The sequence below is a fragment of the Austrofundulus limnaeus genome, unplaced genomic scaffold (genome assembly GCF_001266775.1).
Source record: "Austrofundulus limnaeus strain Quisiro unplaced genomic scaffold, Austrofundulus_limnaeus-1.0 Scaffold9, whole genome shotgun sequence".
In the NCBI taxonomy this organism is placed as follows: Eukaryota; Metazoa; Chordata; class Actinopteri; order Cyprinodontiformes; family Rivulidae; genus Austrofundulus; species Austrofundulus limnaeus.
In genome coordinates, this window is record NW_013952411.1 from 4906846 (window position 1) to 4928203 (window position 21358).

The window sequence follows — 21358 nt, forward strand, 5'->3', positions numbered from 1 at the left end:
ATATATATATATATTACATGAACCTTCATGAGGTTTTGGAGTTTCATATGCACATATGATAACCCAACTGGGAGTATAATGGCTATTGTTTTGCAAATGCTGGAAAAGGCCAACTGTGCGGAAACTCATTAAATATTTAGAGAGTGGGTCTGCCTCTCTTAGTACTAACCTACCTCTGTCCTCTCCTCCAGATGGGATAATGTGACCTCATTTTTCTTGGCTGTGTGCTGTGCCACATTCCTTTCAGCCAATGATGTTGTTAGTGTCTGTGAAACAGTGTTTTTATGAATTCATGTGGCTTGACTCAGATGCTCAGTCAGGTGTTGTTTTCTGATGCATGACCAACCGTCACTGAATATTAATGGAAATTATTCTATTGGGACCCACAAGTCTCCTTTTTTTTCTCTTTTTTCCATTTTAAAGAGAGTTAAGAAGCTGTTTTACTTAGATGATTATTTTGCAAAGTAAAAGCCATGTTTGAAAATGAAAGCTGTTACTACAAGGGTTGGCACCGCTGAGCTAATAAAGTTATTGTCTGGCAGGTCTCATCATGAAACTCTACACCAACTCCATAGCCACTGCAATTCTAAGAAGCAAACACTACTCTGTGTGCAGTTTGGTTTGAGTTAAAAAAGGATTTATGGAACCTGAGAGCAGTGTTTTTGTAGAGTTTAAGACACAGAAATAGCCCCACCCTCTTTTCAAGCCTTTTTAGGAACTTTCTGATGATCAACATATACATGACTGCTTCAGTGTCTGGGATTGTTGTAAAATGAGAGAAGTGCACAGGTGAGTCCAGGGTGATCTAATGCTGAATAAATACATAGACACCTGGTACCCCTCGTTGAATGAAAGAAAAACCCCACAATGGTCACAGAAATAACTAGAATCTAACAAAAATAATAATAAATAAAAATTCTATAAAAACGAACAAATGAAAATCAGACATTGCTTTTTTAACCATGCTTCAACAGAATTAAAAACAAACAAACAAAAATAAGTCATGGTAAATGGCAAATGGTACTGAACTTCTAGAGCGCTTTTCAAGTCCCTCCGGACCCCAAAGCGCTTTACACTAACAGACATTCACCCATTCACACTCACATTCACATTCACACACTGATGATGGCAAACTACACTGTAGCCACAGCTGCCCTGGGGCACACTGACAGAGGTGGGGCTACCATGCATCGGCGCCACCGGACCCTCTGACCACCATCAGTAGGCAAGGTGGGTGAAGTGTCTTGCCCAAGGACACAACGACTGAGATGGCTGGACGGGGGATCGAACCAGTGACCTTCTGGTTCCAGGACGACTCCCCTAACCACTCCGCCACAGCCGCCCCACTCATAAAACAGTTCTGAACAGAAATGATGGTATCCCTGAATAAAATGTGACCCAAGGTCATGTTAAATCAAGGTGTGTCCACTAAATGTCATCACAGGTGTCTACAGTCTTGTAATCAGTCAGTGGGCCTGTATATAGAGCTACAGTTACTCACTGTGCTGTTAGGTGACATGGTGTGGACCACACTCAACSTGGACCAGAGGAAGTGAAGGAAAGAGTTGTCTCAGGAGATTAGAAAGAAAATTATAGACAAGCATGTTAAAGGTAAAGGTTATGAGACCATCTCCAAGCAGCTTGATGTTCCTGTGACTACAGCTGCACATATTATTCAGAAATTTAAGATCCATGAGACTGTAGCCAACCTCCCTGGATGCAACAGGAGGAAAATTGATGACAAATCAAAGAGACGAATAATACGAGTGGTAATAAAAGAGCTCAGAAAAACCTCTAAAGAGATTGATGTTCCTTGAGCTTGAAGTTCACCTTTAGTGTCAGATCGCACCATTCGTCGCTTGAGCCAAAGTGGACTTGATGGGAGACGACCAAGGAGGACACCAAATCATAAAAAGCCTGACTGGAATTTGCCAATCTACATGTTGACAAACCACAAAGCTTCTTGGACAATGTCCTCTGGACAGATGAGACAAAAATGAAACTTTTTAGCAAGACACATCAGCTCTATGTTCACAGAGGGAAAAATGAAACACACACAAAAGAACACTGTCCCTACTGTGAAACATGGAGGAGGCTCTGTTATGTTCTGGGGCTGCGTCTGGCACAGGGAGTCCTGAATCTATGCAGGGTACAATGAAATCTCAAGACTATCAAGGCATTCTAGGATGTATTCACATCAGGAAAGTCATTTGGTCCGCTTGTTTGGTCCAGACCAAAAGTGGACTTTATTTTTTTCGTTTGGTGCAGTTTGCATTCACATTGTGCTTTTCTGCAAACGAACTATAACTTGTAAACAAAGCCATCAGGCTGACGATCATTGCTCCCATTGGACAGAAAGGACGGGGGCGGGACTGAGCCACAGACCCAAAAAAAAACATGGATTTTCTGCGTGCTGCTGTTCTGATGCGCACATTTTTGCTGATAGTACAACTGCAATAGCATTTAAAATATAAAAAACAGCTAATTTAATGGTGGCTTCGTGATGATATTCTAATTTTGGAGTGACGTCAGTAAGTGTGTCCTGCAACCCAAAGGAGACAAGGTGCTCTGTGTGTTCTGACCCACAATATGCCGGCAGCAGAGCTGCTAACAGGAGACGACGAAACAGGTATGATTTCAGTTTATTTAGCTCAGCAATGATGGCCTGTGAAGTCCAAAAAGACACGTTTTATGCAGTTGGTTTGTTTCGAGTCCGGTCGGTATTCACACCAGAAGCGAACTGAAGCGAAGCACCAGAGTTCGTTTGGAAGCGGACCGAGACCACCTCAAAAAGCAGGTCTCGGTCCGGTTATTTGATCCGCACCAGAGTTCGCATGAGTGAATTCACACCTGCACAAAACGTCCGGACCAACGCTGGAAACAAACTCTGGTTCRTTTAAAGCGGAACAAATGTGTCGGGTGTGAATACACCGTAGAGAGAAAAATGCTGCCCAGTGTCAGAAAGCTTGGTCTCAGTCGCAGCTCATAGATCTTACAACAGGATAATGATCCAAAACAGCTAAAAACAGCCAAGAATGTCTGAGAGGAAAACACTGGACTATTCTGAAGTGGCCTTCTATGAACCCTGACCTAAATCCTGTTGAGCATCTTTGGAAGCAGCTGAAACATGTTGTCTGGAAAAGACTGCAGAAGTCTCACTGACAGTTACAGGAATCGTTTGTTGCAGTGAYTGTCTCAAAAGATTGTACAACAAAATATTAAATTAAGGGTACCATGATTTCTGTCCAGAACTGTTTCTTGGGTTTATTTAACAAAAAAAGAAAATGTCGAAGCATGGCTGAAATGTCAGACTTCAATTTGTTCATTTTTATAGAATTTTTATTTATTACTTTTGTCAGATTCCAGTTATTTCTGTGACCGTTGTGATGTTTTCTATCATTAAACGAGGGGTACCAACAATTTTTTTTCCACATGTGTACATGTAAATCGCCATTTATTAAAACAAAGATTATGTGTATTTGAGAATGTGATTTCAAATTATTTTTTTGCCCAGGCCCATATGGTGGTAAATGAAAATTTGACTCTTTTTATGTTTATTTCAAAATCTTTGCAGTAAAACAGTTTAAAATGTTAAAACATACAACTGTCTGAACTACCTGGGTTGTTAGGAAATCTGGAGTTTTTGAGTGAAGACATAGCAGGGTAGATGCAAAATACAACTTTAAAGTGCCAAGCCCAGCATGACAAAATAAATATCACAAAGCTCTTTATCTATTATATTTTTAGACATAAAATCATCAGTAAGCAGCATGTTTAGGGCTATTATCAGTAAGAACTGCATTAAATTGTTGTGAGGAATCCTTTGACAAGATTTCTGTCACATTATTTGCCTATAAGAAAATGGAGATAAAAACATAACCAAAATGTAATAAAGGAGATATAACATTGCCCAACTTTTTTTTAACCTACTTTATTCTTTTCTGTCATGTTAGTTTTCTGAACACTTAAGAAATGAAAGTCTCTTTTTTTATTTTTACTTTTATGTAGTTTTATGTTTTTAAAGACTGAGCGAAACCTTGTATATTAGTTAGATGAAACAAGGACTATATATTGAAGGGTTTTTTTGTCTTAAAAGGCAGTAGAACTGACTAGAAGTAAGTGGAAACCAATTTTGAGTCATAGTTCCTTGAAGGCAATTTAAGTTTGACCTGATTTCCTGTTCTTTGAAACTAAAGCTCGGGATGCACTCAGAATGACATCAGACTATGGATGTTATGCTTAATGGTTAGAATTTAAATAAATACTTGTAGTTGTTATAGATCTGTWATCTGTAAATGTTTTCAGCAGTAGATCAATAATTTGTGAAAACTACTTTCATCCCAGACGTTTACACTTTGAAGCTTAATTTTCAGATCACCAGCATGACTAAGTACCCAAACAAAGCCTTACCGATACTACAGCTGCATTAGACTCTTAATGAAACACCACATAAACAGGAGATAAAATAAGGACTAGAATAATGGATGAAAGGACTGGTGGAAGTTAGTGCCTGTGGAGCTGACAGGATATGACTGTGTTGGGAAATATGAGATTTAAGTGAAATAATTTTTTGACAATGCTACAGTATAACTGAAGCACTATTCTTATTAGGACTTATTCTTCTGTTTAGCATTTAAGTTAACAATGGTAATGTATTGGAAACTTTTTGAACACATAAATTAAAAAAACTATAATTCTTTGWAGGATATTGCCCGACACCYTTCATGACAGAGTTTTAGACTAAAATCACTATTGTGCTGAGAAGAAAAGATGCTAAAGTCATTTTGGTAAAACCATATAAGATGTTTATGTGCACTCTCATGCAGTATTGTCATATTGTGTGAGATGTTTGCTGTAAAAGTATGTTGGGAATTACAGCTAAATTTTAACTAAAACCTGATATTAGGAAAAAAAGGCTGAATTTTTGCTACTTTTGTGTTTGCAAAGGTAGCTTCCATCTTGAATTGTGGTGATTCCAAAAGTTAATCAGTCGTAGATGTACATCCAAAGATTACTTTGAGAGTTTCATTAAAGTCCATCCACTGGTTTGTGTAATATTTAGCCAAATCTACAAACACRTCCACACACAAGCACAGACAAACCTTGATCAGTTCTTTGCCTTCGACGATGGRCAGAAACTATTTAAAAAATATGGATTATTTGAACAAATGCAGCTTGTTAAGTCTTGTTTCTGTCTTTCTTTGTGTGTTTCAGCAGAGGGAGTGCCTCAGGTGTATTACTTTGGGCCATGTGGGAAATACAACGCCATGGTCATGGAGCTGCTAGGCCCAAGTCTAGAAGACCTCTTTGATCTTTGTGCCAGGACCTTTTCATTAAAGACGACCCTGATGATAGCAATCCAGCTGGTGGGTTCAAATCAGACTATCACAAGACTAAATTGTGTGTATTTATTATTTTAAAGAATTTTATCTTGCATCTAAAAAAAAAGTTGCTTTGCTGCCAGATAAGATAACACTTTAAAAAGAAATGAATACAGGTTAAACCACTTGGAGGATAAAAACTAGTTTGTCTTTTAACATCACCTTTCAGTCCACCTGTCAAATAACAAATATAAACCTCTGATGCTTTAACAAGAGCAGTCGTAATGGGCGGCTGTGGTAGAGTGGTTAGGGGAGTCGTCCTGTAACCAGAGGGTTGCCGGTTTGATCCCCCGTTCTAGCTGAGGCCAAAGATCCCGAAGGCCAAACTACAGGAGTTGATCATCTGAGGGGCGGGTGTAATCTAAAAGACATTTAACCATAAAATGTTTAAGATGTTTATAAAATGTCCTTAAACATTTGCACTTAGAATTTGGACTTTATTTCATTTCATTTATTTTATCAAATTATTTGTGAGTTAATACTGCCTTAATGGACAATGATTTTAAAAAGGTGAACCATTAAACCATCAATGTTAAATGTGATGTCTTTGCAAATTTGGGTGCACCTAACCTTTGTACTGGTGCACCTAAGGAAAAATTTTAGGCACACCAGTGCAAAAAGCTAGTCTAGATCCCTGATATATTTACTGTAACTACAGCTCCCTGAGAGAGAGACTAGTTTCTTCACATGCCCTCGCTGGTCCTAGCTGAAGACCTCTGTAATCATACCTTTAGTCAAATGTTGTGATAAGTGACAGACGCTGCCTGCACTTAAATACATACATTATTGCTGTTATTCTGATTAAAATAGCCTCTCTTTACTGAGCCCAGTGGGGCAGAAAGATGTACAGCTTTCTTTTTTCAGGGAGCACAAGTTACATGTGTAACATTAAATCCCCTTTCAGTTGATTCACTCCATACAACATGTGAAGAATGAGTCATATGGACACGCCCCACACAGCATCTGTCAATAAGTGCTCCTGTCTGGACTAAAGGAGCCACAGGAGGAGCTGCTACATGTAAACAATAAAAATTAAATTAAGCGAAAGTGTTCTATGAAGACCAGCTGGTCACAGTAGAGAGAGGACTGGCAGGCCTCTGAATGTGCTGCTGATAGATAGATCCTAATGAGAGCGCACTTTGTTGTGATTGCTTTCATACTGAAGGAGAGTTTCCAAATTTGCTGTGATCCGGCCACCTTGTAATTAAACATGTAGATCAGGGAGAGCTCAGTGGATTCTTAATCCAGAGTTAAGGAGGCCTAAAAAGAGCTCATTGGTTGAACGACCACATTAGGCATCAGAATACACGTGCTGTTGTAATCTAGACAAATGGGCTCCACGATCCAGTGTTGCTCCTTTTTGTTTAGCAACACTCAGATGATCAACAACTTCACATTGAGTGAGGTCAAACTAAATGYATAAACCTCCATTCAAATCATTCTAGTGAAGCAAGCAGGACATTCTGAAGCACAAAACCAGAGTAAGAAACAAAACCACTGTTCTGTGGTCAGGCACGTTAACCAGCTGGCCGCAGTGAACAACACCAACAAAGAGCTGCTGAGACTATTTTGAGTAGCCTTGTGAAGAAATGATGCTAACTAGAAGCAGCCAGTTAGCTTGACTTATGTCATCAATGCATTGTTTGTTTCTTCAGCCAGAACACTTAAAAATTTAAACATCATAAAAGTACCCTATTTCGTAGTTTTGTGATGTTTGCTAGCTGAATTTTTGGTTTCTTTTTTCCAGATTTCAAGAATGGAGTATGTGCACTCAAAAAATCTCATCTATCGGGATGTCAAGCCTGAAAACTTTCTCATCGGACGGCAAGGAAATAACAAGGAGCACATCATCCACATCATTGACTTTGGCCTGGCCAAAGAGTACATAGACCCTGAGACCAAAAAACACATTCCGTACCGGGAGCACAAGAGCCTGACTGGTACTGCCAGATACATGTCCATTAATACACACTTAGGCAAAGGTAAGAGCAATGTCAGCTTTCTTTGTATGTTGGAACAGTTGTTTTCATGTCACTTGATTCTTAAAGATTCTAAATGAGATGTTTTCAAATCAATTCAAACAGAGCAAAGTCGACGAGATGACCTAGAGGCCTTAGGGCACATGTTCATGTATTTCCTTCGTGGGACTCTACCTTGGCAAGGACTAAAGGTATGCCAAGTATATAAACGTGTTACGAAATGCAGTACGTTGTCTAAAACATGTCTGAGCTGATGATTAAATGTAGCATTTGAATCATTTCATATATGTAAAATTGTTAGCTGCTAGATTTCAACATAGAACCTTGTTCTCTCCSTCTCAAAATAAATAGTGAATAAAAGTAAAATTTACTGCAGTAGTACAGATTTTAATATTGTTAAACTGTATCTATATAATATAATGTAATATGCATAACAGAATTTACAAGGTTTAACCGAAACAACAAGAAGTCTGGCCTCATGATCAGATGGTTTTAATTTGAGGCTCTGGCATGAAAGCCTGTGGGCAATATGCAACCCTTCAAGGAACGTTAGGTCTTTAATCTTGAAAAAAGTGACAGTCTGTTTGTTTTGCATCAGCTCTGTTCATTGAGCAATCTATTAACCTTTGAGAAAAGAGCAGACAAGCAGCTGTTKTTCCTAAATCTAAATGCTTTTCCATTCTTGCTTGATTTAGGACTTGAGCTGCAGGTCACCCACTAAAAGCCTTTGGCTGCATACAGCCCAGACCTGGACTGGTGTGTGTGGATTAGGTCTGCAACTAATGACTATTTTATAGTCAACTAATTTGTCCATTTATTTTTTTTTTCGATTAGTCAACGATTATTTCTGTCGTACCCTCCATCTATGCTTCCTGTGGGCGCACCTCCTGTTGCAGCTCCAGTGCACATCTCATCTCACCTGTTCACACCTGAGAATGTCTCCTGTTATCCAGTCTTTACCTTAACATAAAGTTTCCATAGTTAATTAAAATGTTAACACTTGAAACATATGAATTTGAAACTTACGTTCAGTGTCTTTTTTAATTGCTTTGCTGTTCTGTAGCTCTGATAGAACAAGGAAGAACTTTAAAAGTAGTCGAAGCAAATACTACGATGTAGCAAAATGTTTTGTGTTATTGGCATAAAAAGCTCATTAAACAGTAGATGAAAGAATACTAGGGAAATAAAAAGTGGATACTGTTGTTTCCTCATTTGCACACTTTTCACCAGATAAAGCTAAAGATTAGTTACAACAGGTACCAGAGAACCAGTCTTTATTTGTAAAGCTCTTCAAGCTCAAAGTGCTTTATAAAGACAAAAAATAATGGAACACTAATAGTAGGTAAAGTAAAGAACAATCGAAAGTTAAACTATTAGAAACAGATTGTTTTTATAACTATGATCTGTCAAGTCAAAAGTAAATTTAAAATCTGGCTTTTAGTATTTGTCTGAAAAGCAGAGATGGTGTGATTTGAAAATGAATTACTGTATTTATTCATGTATAATACTAGAAATTTAACCCTAAAAATCATCATAAATTAGGGGGGTAGTATTATACACGGGTTATTAGTAATTAGATTTTTGATGCTTTTTAAGTTCAAAAAATGATGATCGTATTATACATGAATAAATACGGTGATTGTTGAGTTATCCAGTCAACAGTATAGTTGGTATAGAGTAGAGCAATTATCATCAACTTGCAGCACCTGTGATATATCCAGCCTGTGAACTCATCCCATCCAGCCCACAAAGTATTAAATCATTAATAAATTAAATACAAATCAATTCAGGAACCTCTTGTTGTGCAACTCAGTGACGGCAGAGGTATCGTCACACAATACTCAGAAAAATATTGTTGTTTGAGCAAATGTTGTTGATGATTCCCTGATAAGTTGTCGAGTTAACAGTTCTGAAGGGGAAAAAGATCATTTATAAATTTTGAGTTTTTTTACTAGACTCTAGTACAGGGGTGCCCAAACATTTTCCCCGAGAGGGCCAAAATGAAAATCTATCCAGGGGCTGCTGGCCAAATACAGTAATATAATACATGAAATACAAATATTTTTWAAGTAAAGTCCTTTATTTTTAACGATTAAGCTGTGCAATGGCCCTCTTTTGTTTTGTCTGTGCACTTGGAGAAAGTCTGCCATACGCTCAAGTAGCAAAGGCTCATGGGACGTTTTATAAATTGATAAAATATGAGTTTTGTGGCCTTATAAAGTGTGCAAATCTACATGTGGGGTTAAATCTGATCTAAATATCTCTTGTTGTTACTTCATGTTTCATGTTTAATCCTAATAAATCAAAGATAAGGTCAGCACCATGAATGAAAACTACCTTCACTAYAGCCCTTTTATACAGTCATTTGACCAATGGAAACACTGTGTTTCTACATAGGATGATAGGTTACAACATTGTAACTTTGGCAACTGTTGGTGGGCCAAATCAAATGGCTTGGCGGGCCAAATTTAGCCCGCGGGTCCCACTTTGGGCTCCTCTGTTCTAGTAGATATAATTCAATACAAAGATCTATTATATGGTTGTCCAAATTCTTAAAATCCCTTGTTTTTCTGGATTTGTTCCAGGCTGACACTTTGAAAGAAAGATACCAGAAGATTGGAGACACAAAACGAAACACTCCCATTGAGGTCCTCTGCGAGGACGTTCCAGGTATGTTGATGATGATGATGATGATGATTTGCTAATAGATTTACCTACTGGATGGTGAGTTAATCCGTTTTGTTTTGATCCACTCAGAGGAAATGGCTACCTATTTGCGGTATGTGAGACGGTTAGACTTTTTTGAAAAGCCTGACTATGAATACCTGAGGACTCTGTTTACTGAGCTCTTTGAGAGGAAAGGATACACCTTTGACTACACTTACGACTGGGTTGGGAAGCCTATAGTAAGTGACGTGTTTACCGTTACATTTTTATCTCAGTTTGAAAGCTTCCTAAACAGATATAATCTAACTATTACTGCTTTCAGCCCACACCAGTGGGGTCTGTTCATATAGATTCTGGTGCTTCTGGTGTCACAAGAGACAGCCATCCTGCTCGGGACAGACCGGCACAGCACCAACCAATAAGAAATCAGGTCGGTCAGAGTTAGTTGCTTTTTGACATGTTTGTGTGTAAAAGGGAAACTGTGGGTTGAAGCCTGACACTTCATTCTTCAGTCATTTTGTGTGTTTATTTTTATGTTTTGCTCCAAAGACTTTGACAACAAATTAAGCAATAAATAAAGCTTTTGTTTTTAAAGTCTCTCAAAATTGAATAATACTTTAACGATATTCATTGGTAATTATAAAGTCAAATAGTATAATGGTTATCTTGAACTAGATCAAAGGGTTCAGTTTGAAAAAGCCTCATTTTTCAAATACACATTATTCTGAAATGCAGCATCTGAAATCAAAGACTTTTTTTTGTTTATCTGCTCACTCAACAAATCTTAGTGTAAATACATACCAATGCATCAAAATTGTTGAACCACTTCATCCTCAATGGCTCTTCTATGAATGTTGCCTTTGTTGACCTATTTCCACTCAATTAGGCTGTTTTAGTAGGCAAACACATGCAGATGGTAGCTGACAGTCGTTCAAAAATTTTGCAAGTTTTTACATTAAATGCAGATTAAGGCGGGTAGAAAATATACAGTTTTTAATTTTTTTGACTGGTCTTCATATTATCTAATGTTAACTTCAAAACCCTTTGAGATTAACCTTTCACTTCAGGGTTTAAATGAAAAAACACATTGCTTTAAGATCTCAATAAAATAATATACATGTTTTTATTGGGTTAATACATGAGTTTCAATTTATCCCATGGAAAAAACAATAGATACAGACAAGTTTTTTTTTATTATATAATTTTTATGTATTTAAATTATTTATCTAAAATAATCTGTTTCATCTCGTACATTTTCTCTTTTGAATTTGTAACTTCAGTTAATTCAACAGTGTTTTCAGTCTGAGTTGCTTCATTTGCCATCACAGTGAAGAGGGGAACAGGAAATACTTTCTGTCTGTCCTTTCATCTTGGGAGCTGCATAAGTTGAAAAATAAGAAACTTACAGCATTTTGGTGTGTAGCTGCAGCTAGGCGTTAGAAAAGTCACATTCAAAAACGAGTTTTTCATGTCAGAATCCAAGATGGCCACCATCATATGTACATTTAAACCAGCCACCTTGGTCCTTTGAGGAAGCTCTGCTTTCTAGTTTTTATATATTTTTTTAAAAGTGTTGTTTTTACTTTTCAAATACCTGGGGTAGTTGAAGATTAATCTATGGTGGGCAAGGCCACCATTGGCCACCCTCTTGCTCCACCATTGTGGCTGGTAGTGGATAAAAATGCTCCGTTAATCTGGACTGCCTCAGACAAGCAATAAAACAAAACAAGAAAATACTGTTAAACACAGTTTAACACTTACCTGCTTGAATATCTTGGATCAAAAACAACACGGCCCACTTTCATTCCCTGTTCAGTCCAGTTTGACTTATAAAAAATATTAACAGCATCATTATTATTAAACAGCACATTCCTGACAACAGGCATACACAACTGTGTCTGTTGTGCTGATTGGGATAAAATTCACCTAAAGCAAAGATTACTCTGACGCCATAAAATAACACATCAGACAAAGTTGGTTAACTTCTTTACGTTCTTTAAACTTTATTAATTTCTTTAAAAATAACTAAATTTATGTACAATAAAAAATACAAATCACAAATAAAATGAAAGGCGGCAGAAAGAAGAAAAAATCTTATAGTATCTGTGCCTTTTCTTCTCAAAAATAAATTTTAAACATTAATAATCTACAAACACTTTACTCTTTAAACTGTTGAATTTAATTATTAGAAAGATAAATTATTTTTATTGTGACCTTAGTTTTATACAGACATTTTGGACAGTGGTGTCTCACTTCAGTTATAATCTGAGTTTATGACTTTACATTTTTATTGTACTTAATTTTTTGTAATGTTAGATTTTCCTGTCACCTGCTTATAAAATAGATGTTTAAGTTGAGCGAGTTTAAGTCCGTTTGGCTTGAGGCTCTTTAGTTTCTGAATCTTCTGCCTGAAGCCTTGCTTTGATTTTAATTCATGCTTTTATTTTTTATTTTTTCTTCTCCATTCCTCACGCTGCTTTGCATGTTACCTTGACACGCACACCCAAAATGCCCATCCATCCTAATTCGATTATTTCCCTCACCCATCCTCCCTCCCCACCCCTCCATTGCACCCCCAAACCCACCTCCCCTCACAACGCAAACCCTGAGCAGACAGCAGTCTCAGATCGACGAGGAGCATGGGAGGTGCAGCCCACACGGCAGGCAAACTCGTCCTATCTGACCTCCCACCTGGCAGCGGACAGGCACGGGGGCTCAGTGCAGGTACACACCCCTCACCTGATCAGCCAGCAGTCCCACCCTGTTGTCACGGGAGTCAGATCTGTCTCATGGCAGGACAGGATAGGAGACTAACGTTCTGGTTCTCTCCTCTTTGTCTGGATCCCATTTCTCTGCTTATATCTTGTTTTATTTGGAGTCCAGAAACATATTGATTTCTACATGCAGATTTAACTGATAGATTCTCTTAAACTCAATAAAATGCTCAAGTGATCAGAATAATTTATAATTTTTTTAAATATATAAAATAAAATCTCAATACTCTTCATGGTTAATTAGAAAAAAAAGACAAACCTGTTGGCATTTCTAATAAATTTCCCTCTTTTGATCACAAGTGTGTTATTTTGCAAATTTTTAATACTTTAAATGAGAAATGGTGTCTGAAGGTAATTCTAATAGTTTTTTGTGTGAGACAGATCTTCAATCACTTCTCCAACTCCTGTACACCTGGCTGGGAAATGTTTTTTTTTTTTTTTTTGCTCCACCATATGCATGTCTTCTGGTACCCCCACCCCAGATGTTGACGGCGTGATTTTTGGCTTTAGTAGCGGTTGTGCTTTGATTTCTGGTCCCACACTGTGAGACACTCTTGAAAATCCCAGTGACTTTTGCATGGCAGGGGTAACTGGTTCAAAAAGCCAAATGCATGCTGGTAATGGTTGCTCTGCACACAGGAACGACATTGTTTTATTTTGATTGCTCACCGTGACTGAAAGGTTTTACAGGTTTACTCAGAAAAGAGTCAGATGTAAATAAATGAGTGTTATGTTGATGTCTGCAGTAGTGATGAATGTACAGGATGTGAATCATTTCAGTGGTTTGTCAGCAGAAACATTCAAATTGGATTCAAGATTAGCCATAAACTTAAACATTAAACAAAGCTTTGTGCTAAATAATTCTTACATATTTTTTATTCACGTGCAGTAAAGATGCATCAGATTTAGAAATTCAATAATGTTGCAACTGGTTGTGCATAAATATTATCATGCAAAATCCATTTTGTTTTAGTAGTTAAATGCATTTTGTTGAGCTCTCTAGGAGTAAGCAGTATAACATGGAGAGGATGGGATAAATGACTATTTACATATGTAGTCGTTTGGAGCAGTAACAACAAACAGTGGGAATAGTTGACTTTTTTGACATGTAAAATAATTAAATGTCAAATAATTGAAAGTAGATAAGCTGCTCAGTTAGAAACTAAAAACACATTAACATTCTGTATATCACATTACTACCAAACAATTCTGTAAGGTTGACAGATTTTTTTTTCTTTTGATGATCTTGTGAGAAAGTCCCTCAGGGTTTATAAAACCTTCAGAATATCTATAAATCTGATAAGGAAGTTCCAATTTTCTTTATCTTTTAGTGAAATTATTGACTGTAAATTAGAAAAAGCACTAATAGCTTCCAGTTTATTTACTGCAAGACTGGCTTCTCCAACATCAGCTAAAATGAAGCCTGATCTGAAGAAGTAGAGTTTTAGATAACCTCAGACTTTTACTTTAATACTTTAAGGTTGCTCTTTAGCTGTATCCATTTGCTGTTTAATAAAAACGTACGTTTGCTTTTATAGCTTTTTTTTTTGCAGATATTTTTACTTTTTTTCAGTTGCATCACTTTTATCTGCAGGATGGCAAGAATCATATGAAGGTTAAATGTGTACAAACAAATCTAACTATATTCTAGGAATGAGCTCATTTTTTATAACTTGTTATATTAGAATTACTGATCTTTATAAATATATGTTAATGATAACAGGCATCAGGAATTAAAATGTTTGATGGATGGATTTTCTCAAGTTATTTAGTAATGAGGTAATTAACTTTAGCTGTACCCTGATTTGGAGTAAATAAAATATACATCTCTACAGCCAGTTCCTCTAATATTCCAAGCTAACCTGGTTGTTTTTGTCCTGTGATTCTCAGACTTTTCTCTGTAAACTAGAGGAAGTAGATTTCTTTGTGGAGAAAGAACTCGTCGGCACCACAGGATGGATTGATTGATTGATTGGTTGGTTGGTTGGTTGGTTGGTTGGGTTCAGTCTGAAGTGACACCCCTCTGTGCTGCAGGTGGTCAGTTCAACAAACGGGGAGCTGAATGCAGACGATCCTCTGGCTCATTCCAACGCTCCGATAACAACTCAGGCAGAGGTGGAAGTGGTCGACGAGGCCAAGTATGTGTCATTCACCCCCTCATCCTCTCATCCATGTCTCATCTGTTGCTTCTCCTCCCCCTCTCTCCCTCCCTCTGTCTCTGAACTCTGCCTTTCTCTCCAGAGCAGCCCCCAAAGCTTCAGCTGCAGTGATGCTTCCTGTCTCTTTTATTTCTCAAATTTTTATTTTTTACTTTTTATTAAGGACAAAAGCTGATGTTTTTGAACAGATTCCAACGCAGGTTAGAATGTGTAACCAACAGTAAACTGGCAGACAAACAGTCCATAAAAATACTGTTGCTCAGCCTGATCCTGTCTTTAAATTCGCTCTCATCGATCAGTAAGTGGGACTAAAGTTTCGTTCACACTGCAGGTCTTAATGCTCTATTTTRAATGTTTTACTCTGATCTGTATCTTTTATAGACATGGTCTGGTTCACCTTATATAATTTAAATACAACCATGATTTACTTTTCTCTGAATTAAACTACAATGTTCTCAGTTTTAAGAAAAAAAAGTAAAGTTCAGTCTGCCTGAACAATTTATAAATCCTAGTTTTGGCATGAAGAGAAGTAAATACTTGGTGTAAAATCTTTAGACACCTTTCATTGGAGAGCTACGATAAGATAAAATGTGTATCAATGCGTTTTAATCGTCTTAAAACTGAAATGATGGCTGATTTTACTTAAATAAATAGTGATTTCTATATTAATGCCTAATCAAGAGTGCACACTAACATTTGTGACCCATCCTGGCAATGACAAATATTTATTATTGAGTTGTCATTTTCATTTTAATAGCTTTATATTATGAAGTGTGTTGAAAGTAGTTAATTTAGCTACAAGCTAGTTGTGATTATAAACTGGACCCATTGAAGAGAGCAGAACTGGAGTGAAGTGTTTCTTCAGTGAGAGAACTCTGTGCAGTTCTGAAAGTCCACCATGCTTTGTCACGCTGTTCACATCCATGAATGATGAGAGATTTATTTTTAATTCACACTCTGAGCCAACAAAACAAACCTAAAAGCATCTCAGAAATCTTGGGTAGTTTATAAAATATAAGGAAAAACACTCAGACTTGGAAGTTCCAGTTTTCCTGTTATTTTTGAGTCAATTTTGTTTTGTTTTTTTGAGGATCTTCAGTCTGACATCAAATGTTTAACACGGCTGAGAAAAGGAAAATGTATTTATTTAAACATCTGAGTTCTGAAAAGCTTCTACAGATCAGTGTTTTAGAAAATGGAGAGTTAATGTTGTTTTCTGGTTAACTAGAGCACTAAAATTCTCTTTTTTTTTTTTGTTGTTTCTTTCCTCCTAATTGTTTTTCTGTTAATCTCAGCTTTCCTTCTGTGTGTCCACCTGTTTGTGTTTGTTGTGTTTGTGTGCACGTTAGCTTGGCATGTGCCCCRTCCCACCCACTTAGTCTTACTGTATTAATCTGTCCTTCTTTTCTCTTTGACACTCTTTCCTCTCTCCTCTTCTTCTGTAGCTGCGTGAAAATGCTCAACCTGTGGTGAGTCCCTCTCTGCTTGTCCACATCATACTCATGGGACAGGGAGTGGACCAGCCCAGGCTCCAGTGGAGCTGCTTAATTTCAACTAGACTCTCACTGGTATTAAAGTGCCAGGAACCTCAGAAATTCATTTTCACTTTATTCCCCTTTATAAGATTACTAAATCGAATCTTATGTAAAAAGTATAATAAAAATACACCTGGGAAGTGATGTCACTTTAAAAAAAGGGGGGAAATAATTTAATGTGAATTTGCTACGGTGTCCTGAAACTGAGGCTTTGTCCTTTTTATTTACATATCTACCTAAAAAACATTCTTGAATAATTTACAAATGACATTTATTATTAATAATTATTCGGGGACGACCCAGTCACTGTCCTATGTCTCGATCCGCAGCGTTTTTTTCTTGTCTTTATGTTTTTATTAAGTGTAGAGGCTCACCGTGTCTTGTCCTATCTGTGTGCACTGCTGCTTGTTTAATGAATTAATGGAAAAAGGCACAAACACAGGGTGGACGGTCGTGTTCTTGGTAATAAATGTATAAATGTTTTGTCTTTTAGATGGTGTCAGCCCCTCAGGTTTCACAGCCACAGTTGTTTTTATCTTTACCGCTCAGTTTAACGTGGCTCTCCGTCTRCAGGTGCTGCTGTTTCTTCAGGCGAAAACGAAAGAAGAACACGCCGAGGCACAATTGATGACCCCGCCCCCCTCGCTCCTGCACCAGACTGAGAAGTTCCTCACGTTGGGCTCAGTCGACTGTGGTTTCAGAAATCAAGACGGCCTCTTTCAGAGGTACAGAGGGGGTCTCAGCTGAAAGATCTGGACTGAGTTGTTCTCTGGGACCAGGAGAAAAGGCTTTGAGTTGGAAAAGACTCGTGTCATTTTGACGGGCGTCCTTTGAATTTTATTTTCTCCTCCTCCGCTGAATTCTGTGAGGACGTTTTACCCGTCAGTCAACCAAACTAGGAGCCGTCTTGAAAAAGTTTGGCTGAGGAAAGTTTTTTTCTTCTCCACAACCAGAACTTTTTTTCCTCATCTTTTTTTTTTTTTGTTCCAGTGTCTCCTCTAGGAAGTGACAGATCTTCCCGTGGAGTCTTGCCCACCTTCAACCTGTTCAGTGCCGTTTTTTTTTTTGTTGTTGTTGTTGTTTATTTGTTCTTTACTCACTTCCCTCCTCGTGGATCTCACATCCCGTCTCGTTGCCTGTTGACGTGCCGACTCGTTTAGACACGACGCCTCTCTGGGTCGTTCCTGACGCAGGGCTGAATGTAAACCTGACCACGTGAGAAGGCGAGGCGTGGACCCGCCCTCTGCTCACACACAGACCACCCGTCTGCCCCCCTGCACTTTTTTTTTTGTTTGTTTGTTTTGTTGTTGTTTTTCTCCCTCGCAGAGGTCAACGGCGGCGCTGTGATTTGAGCCTTTGATCCGGGCCGACCGGCGGCGTCTCCCACACTGTGCTCCTGGAGGATTATTTCTGCTTCATCACAGCCCGACCTGTAACCATGAAACACACTACGTTCTCTTTTTACTCTCCTGTACTTCTGCTCCTGTTGTCTTTGTGAAAATGAGCAGCATTCTGACACTTGTAGACGGGGCTGGGAAACAAACAAACAAAAACAAAAAAAAAGATATTTATGCTATTTATCACTTGGTTGCCACTAGTTTTCTTACTAATTCTTAATTTTACACAYTGAATGTATGAACAGAAAAATAAATTGCTTTGGAGCATTTTAGAATATGTGCATGGGAAGGAAGTTAAAATTGACTATTTGAAAAAGACGAGACCAAAACGAAGTGGGTTTATAAACGATTAGGATGGTCTTAAATGTCTAAATGTCCTTCATCTTAATAAGTGGACTTTTTGGACACGTCTGTCCAACGCCTTAACCCTGCTCAACCAACGAATGACCACTGCATTTTGTCCCCAGGACAACACGTTTAGCAGCCCAGTTGTGTGTGGAGTGTGTGCGTGTTTGTATGTATTTTGGGGGGTGGGGGGGTCATAAAATAATCCAAAGTCCAGACTGTTTGCAGCATCCCTCCCCAAACATATTTACACGTACCCCACAAGAAGCCAAATGACAGGTGTGTGTAGCTGTTTGAGATGTCCCCCTCCTCCTACATGTGAATACACCCCCCACCCCCACAAGAGTTTTTCTAACGAGCAGAAGCATCAGTGTGTGTGTGTGTGTGTGGGGGGGGGGGGTCTGCCTTCAAACAAAACCCCTTCATCTGGAGCCTGCTTTCTGTGTTAATGTGAATGTGATGCAAAGGTCCCCCCCACGTTCCAATTAGCCATGTTTTTGTTGTTGTTATTTTGGGGTGGGGAAGAGAGGGTAAACAAAAAAAGCTTGATCATTACTGCACTACATTTGTTCACCCCAGCTGTCCCTAATGAGACCCTGCCTTCTTAAAACTGGACTTTAATGTGCTTTTGACTTTATTTTATGTTGCCTCGTGTTCCAGGCCGTCCCTGTAGAGAGCAGGGAGCACGCTTCATCTTCACCTGCTGTTTGTGTGGTTGCTTTGGTGCCATTATCCACTCCATCCCTTTTACCTCCACACACACACACACACAGATTTGGTGTTTTGTGGACCTTCATTAGAATGTCTTATACGTGCAGTGAGTCAGTATATAAAACTGCTTCTTGTGTGTATTTACACTGTATAGCCTTTTGACTTGTTGTTTTCCTCCCTGCCCTCAACATGTTGGTTTCTTTGAGGCCTAAGTTATTGTGTTATCAAAAGTACTTGAATTGAAAATCTATAGGATCTTTTGTTTTGTGTGTTGTTCTGTTCAGAGTAATTCCACAGTTTTGAGGGGAATGATGGGTTGACAGGCTGTTTGAATGACAGATGTTCATTTTAGCCACTTCTAGTGCAGCAGGTGGAAATGACCAAACCAGGGTGGAGTTGTCCCAGAGCTGCAGGTCGATGTTTGTTTGAGTCGTCTTGAAGACTTCTAATCAAACACGGAGCATCAGGGTCAGCCGGACACATGGATATCAAGATGAAATAGCCTTTGATGCCCCCCCGCCCCATCCCCCCATCCCAGTGCCATTTCTAAGACTACTGCTAAGCCCATGCCTTTTACCCGTGCCAGGAAACTCTCGAGATGAATGTTGCATGTTTTTGTGTTTTTCTCCACTCCACCTGGTGTCCTGGACACGTCGGGTCTGGTTTTGTTCAGCACGGCTCAGTGCCGTACCAGGCAGTGTTGCAGATCGTCACTGAAAGTGTTTAAAGAGCTCTTCCTGTTTGTCTCCTGCTTTTACCAGTCAGAACCCTCCCCCCACAGAGAGAACAACCATCTCTTCTGGAGCGAGCTTGTTGGGTTTGTGGCGACTCGTCTCGTTCTGTAGCTTCTGGCTGAGCTGGTCTATATAGATAGATCTATTACTCTGACGTATTTACTTTTAAGTGTGAGCGTCACAGAGTGGTATAGGAGCACTCTGGCCCATGTGTATCTGCATGTCTTACCTGGAGAGGGCAAGTGGTCCCTCAGGCTGTTGGATCAGTGGGACCATGTGACTTCACTCCTCATTTAAAGTCTTTTAGCCACACATTTCATTCCACTTCATTTCAGTCAGGTGTGTGTGTGTGTGTGTGTGTGTGTGTGTGTGTGTGTGTGTGTCAGCTGTGTAAAGCAAAGGACCGCTGAAGTGTGACTGAACAGCTTTTTTTAAAAGTCTTTTTGGGTTCTCTGGCACTTTTTCCCCTTGTTGCTGTACTGTAGAATTGTTTGATTTACTGTATATTTTTCTTTGAGGGAGAGGTGTAGGGTGATAATATTACTGCAATATTGTGATGATTATTTGAACTGTAAATTGTACAGAGTTCACAGTTGTGGTCTTTGTTGGGAATTTCTATAAAAGAAGTATTCTCAGATTTTTTTTGTTTGTTTGTTTGTTTGTTTTCTCCGACTGTGGAAATCAAATTGTACAGCTCCAAGAATCTATCCTCCCCTCTGCATTTTTTAGAGCTCTGATTTAAGAGAAATCCTTAAACTGTAAATAAATGTTGTTGTGTTGAAATATGAATGTCACTTCAACATTGTATTTGAATGATGAGTTAGTCAAGGGCTTCAAGAATGAAGGACCCACTTTTTTTTCTTTTGTTTTTATGGTTTCATAGTTTTAATTTGCAGGAAGATAAAAAAAATCCTTTTTATCTGAGATGACTGTTCTTTTTTTTTCATGGATTTATATAATACAGTGTCTCCCACATGAACCTGACACAAATCAATTTTTATTCCCTCCACACCAAAAGGGAAAAGTCAAATTTGCACCCTTTTTATGTAAAATAAAAGATCTCTCCACCTTTTGTGACTGTGTGTGAGCTTGTTCCATGGCTTTACTCTCCGTTTACTAAACAGAATAAAAGGAGGTTAAAGGCTGAGCTTTGTATCACCTGCTGCCTTACAGTTTATGATGAAAGGACTGAGCTGCAGCCTTTCATTTATTTTTGATCAAACTATAAATTACATCAGAATATGAAACTTTCAGCACAACAAATCTTATCTAGCCACTTTTTATGTGGGTTTAGACTGGTTAGCTGTGGCAGTTTTTCAACTGTGTTCACCCTAAAAGCACAATTATTTGAGTTTTGTTCAAATTTATCCAGTGATTCGTGACATCACACAGAAAATGTTATTGACCTTCAGTAGGAGGTGATGAATATAGATCTATATAAGCTGTTAGAGGAAAAATCAAGTCATTTTATAACGTGTTCTTTATGAAGTGTCCTGATGCATCTCAGTAATCCAGGTAAAAAATCAAAAATAAAAAAAATTGTATAGGTCTTCTGGACGGGTTCTTCTCTAATGAAACGTTTCGTCTCTCCTCCAAGAGACTTCTTCAGTCTGAGAGTTTCAGGCAAAATTCAGGATTTTAAGTCCTGCACACACACGACAGGCCCTGGAGCAGTG

At 38.4% G+C, this 21358-nt stretch overlaps 1 protein-coding gene across 6 annotated transcripts in view; it reads left to right on the plus strand.

The window, feature by feature from the left end:
• Nucleotides 1-20754, plus strand: part of csnk1g1 (casein kinase 1, gamma 1) — a 42764-nt gene extending 22010 nt beyond the window's left edge. Inside the window, exons 5-15 of one of the 6 annotated variants that reach the window (XR_001309742.1) lie at nucleotides 5215-5366; nucleotides 7129-7363; nucleotides 7466-7551; nucleotides 9946-10030; nucleotides 10118-10266; nucleotides 10350-10457; nucleotides 12641-12751; nucleotides 14836-14939; nucleotides 16406-16429; nucleotides 17069-18623; nucleotides 20022-20754. Coding sequence is in view for 4 of the 6 variants with exons in the window: in XM_014001601.1 (XP_013857055.1) it covers nucleotides 5215-5366; nucleotides 7129-7363; nucleotides 7466-7551; nucleotides 9946-10030; nucleotides 10118-10266; nucleotides 10350-10457; nucleotides 12641-12751; nucleotides 14836-14939; nucleotides 16406-16429; nucleotides 17069-17123 (1109 nt within the window). In the remaining 2 variants the exon portion in view is untranslated. Of the gene's footprint in view, nucleotides 1-5214; nucleotides 5367-7128; nucleotides 7364-7465; nucleotides 7552-9945; nucleotides 10031-10117; nucleotides 10267-10349; nucleotides 10458-12640; nucleotides 12752-14835; nucleotides 14940-16405; nucleotides 16430-17068 lie in introns of all 6 variants that reach the window. The other 5 variants (XR_001309743.1, XM_014001601.1, XM_014001603.1 and 2 more) reach the window with 5 other exon arrangements.
• Nucleotides 20755-21358: the final 604 nt, after the last annotated feature.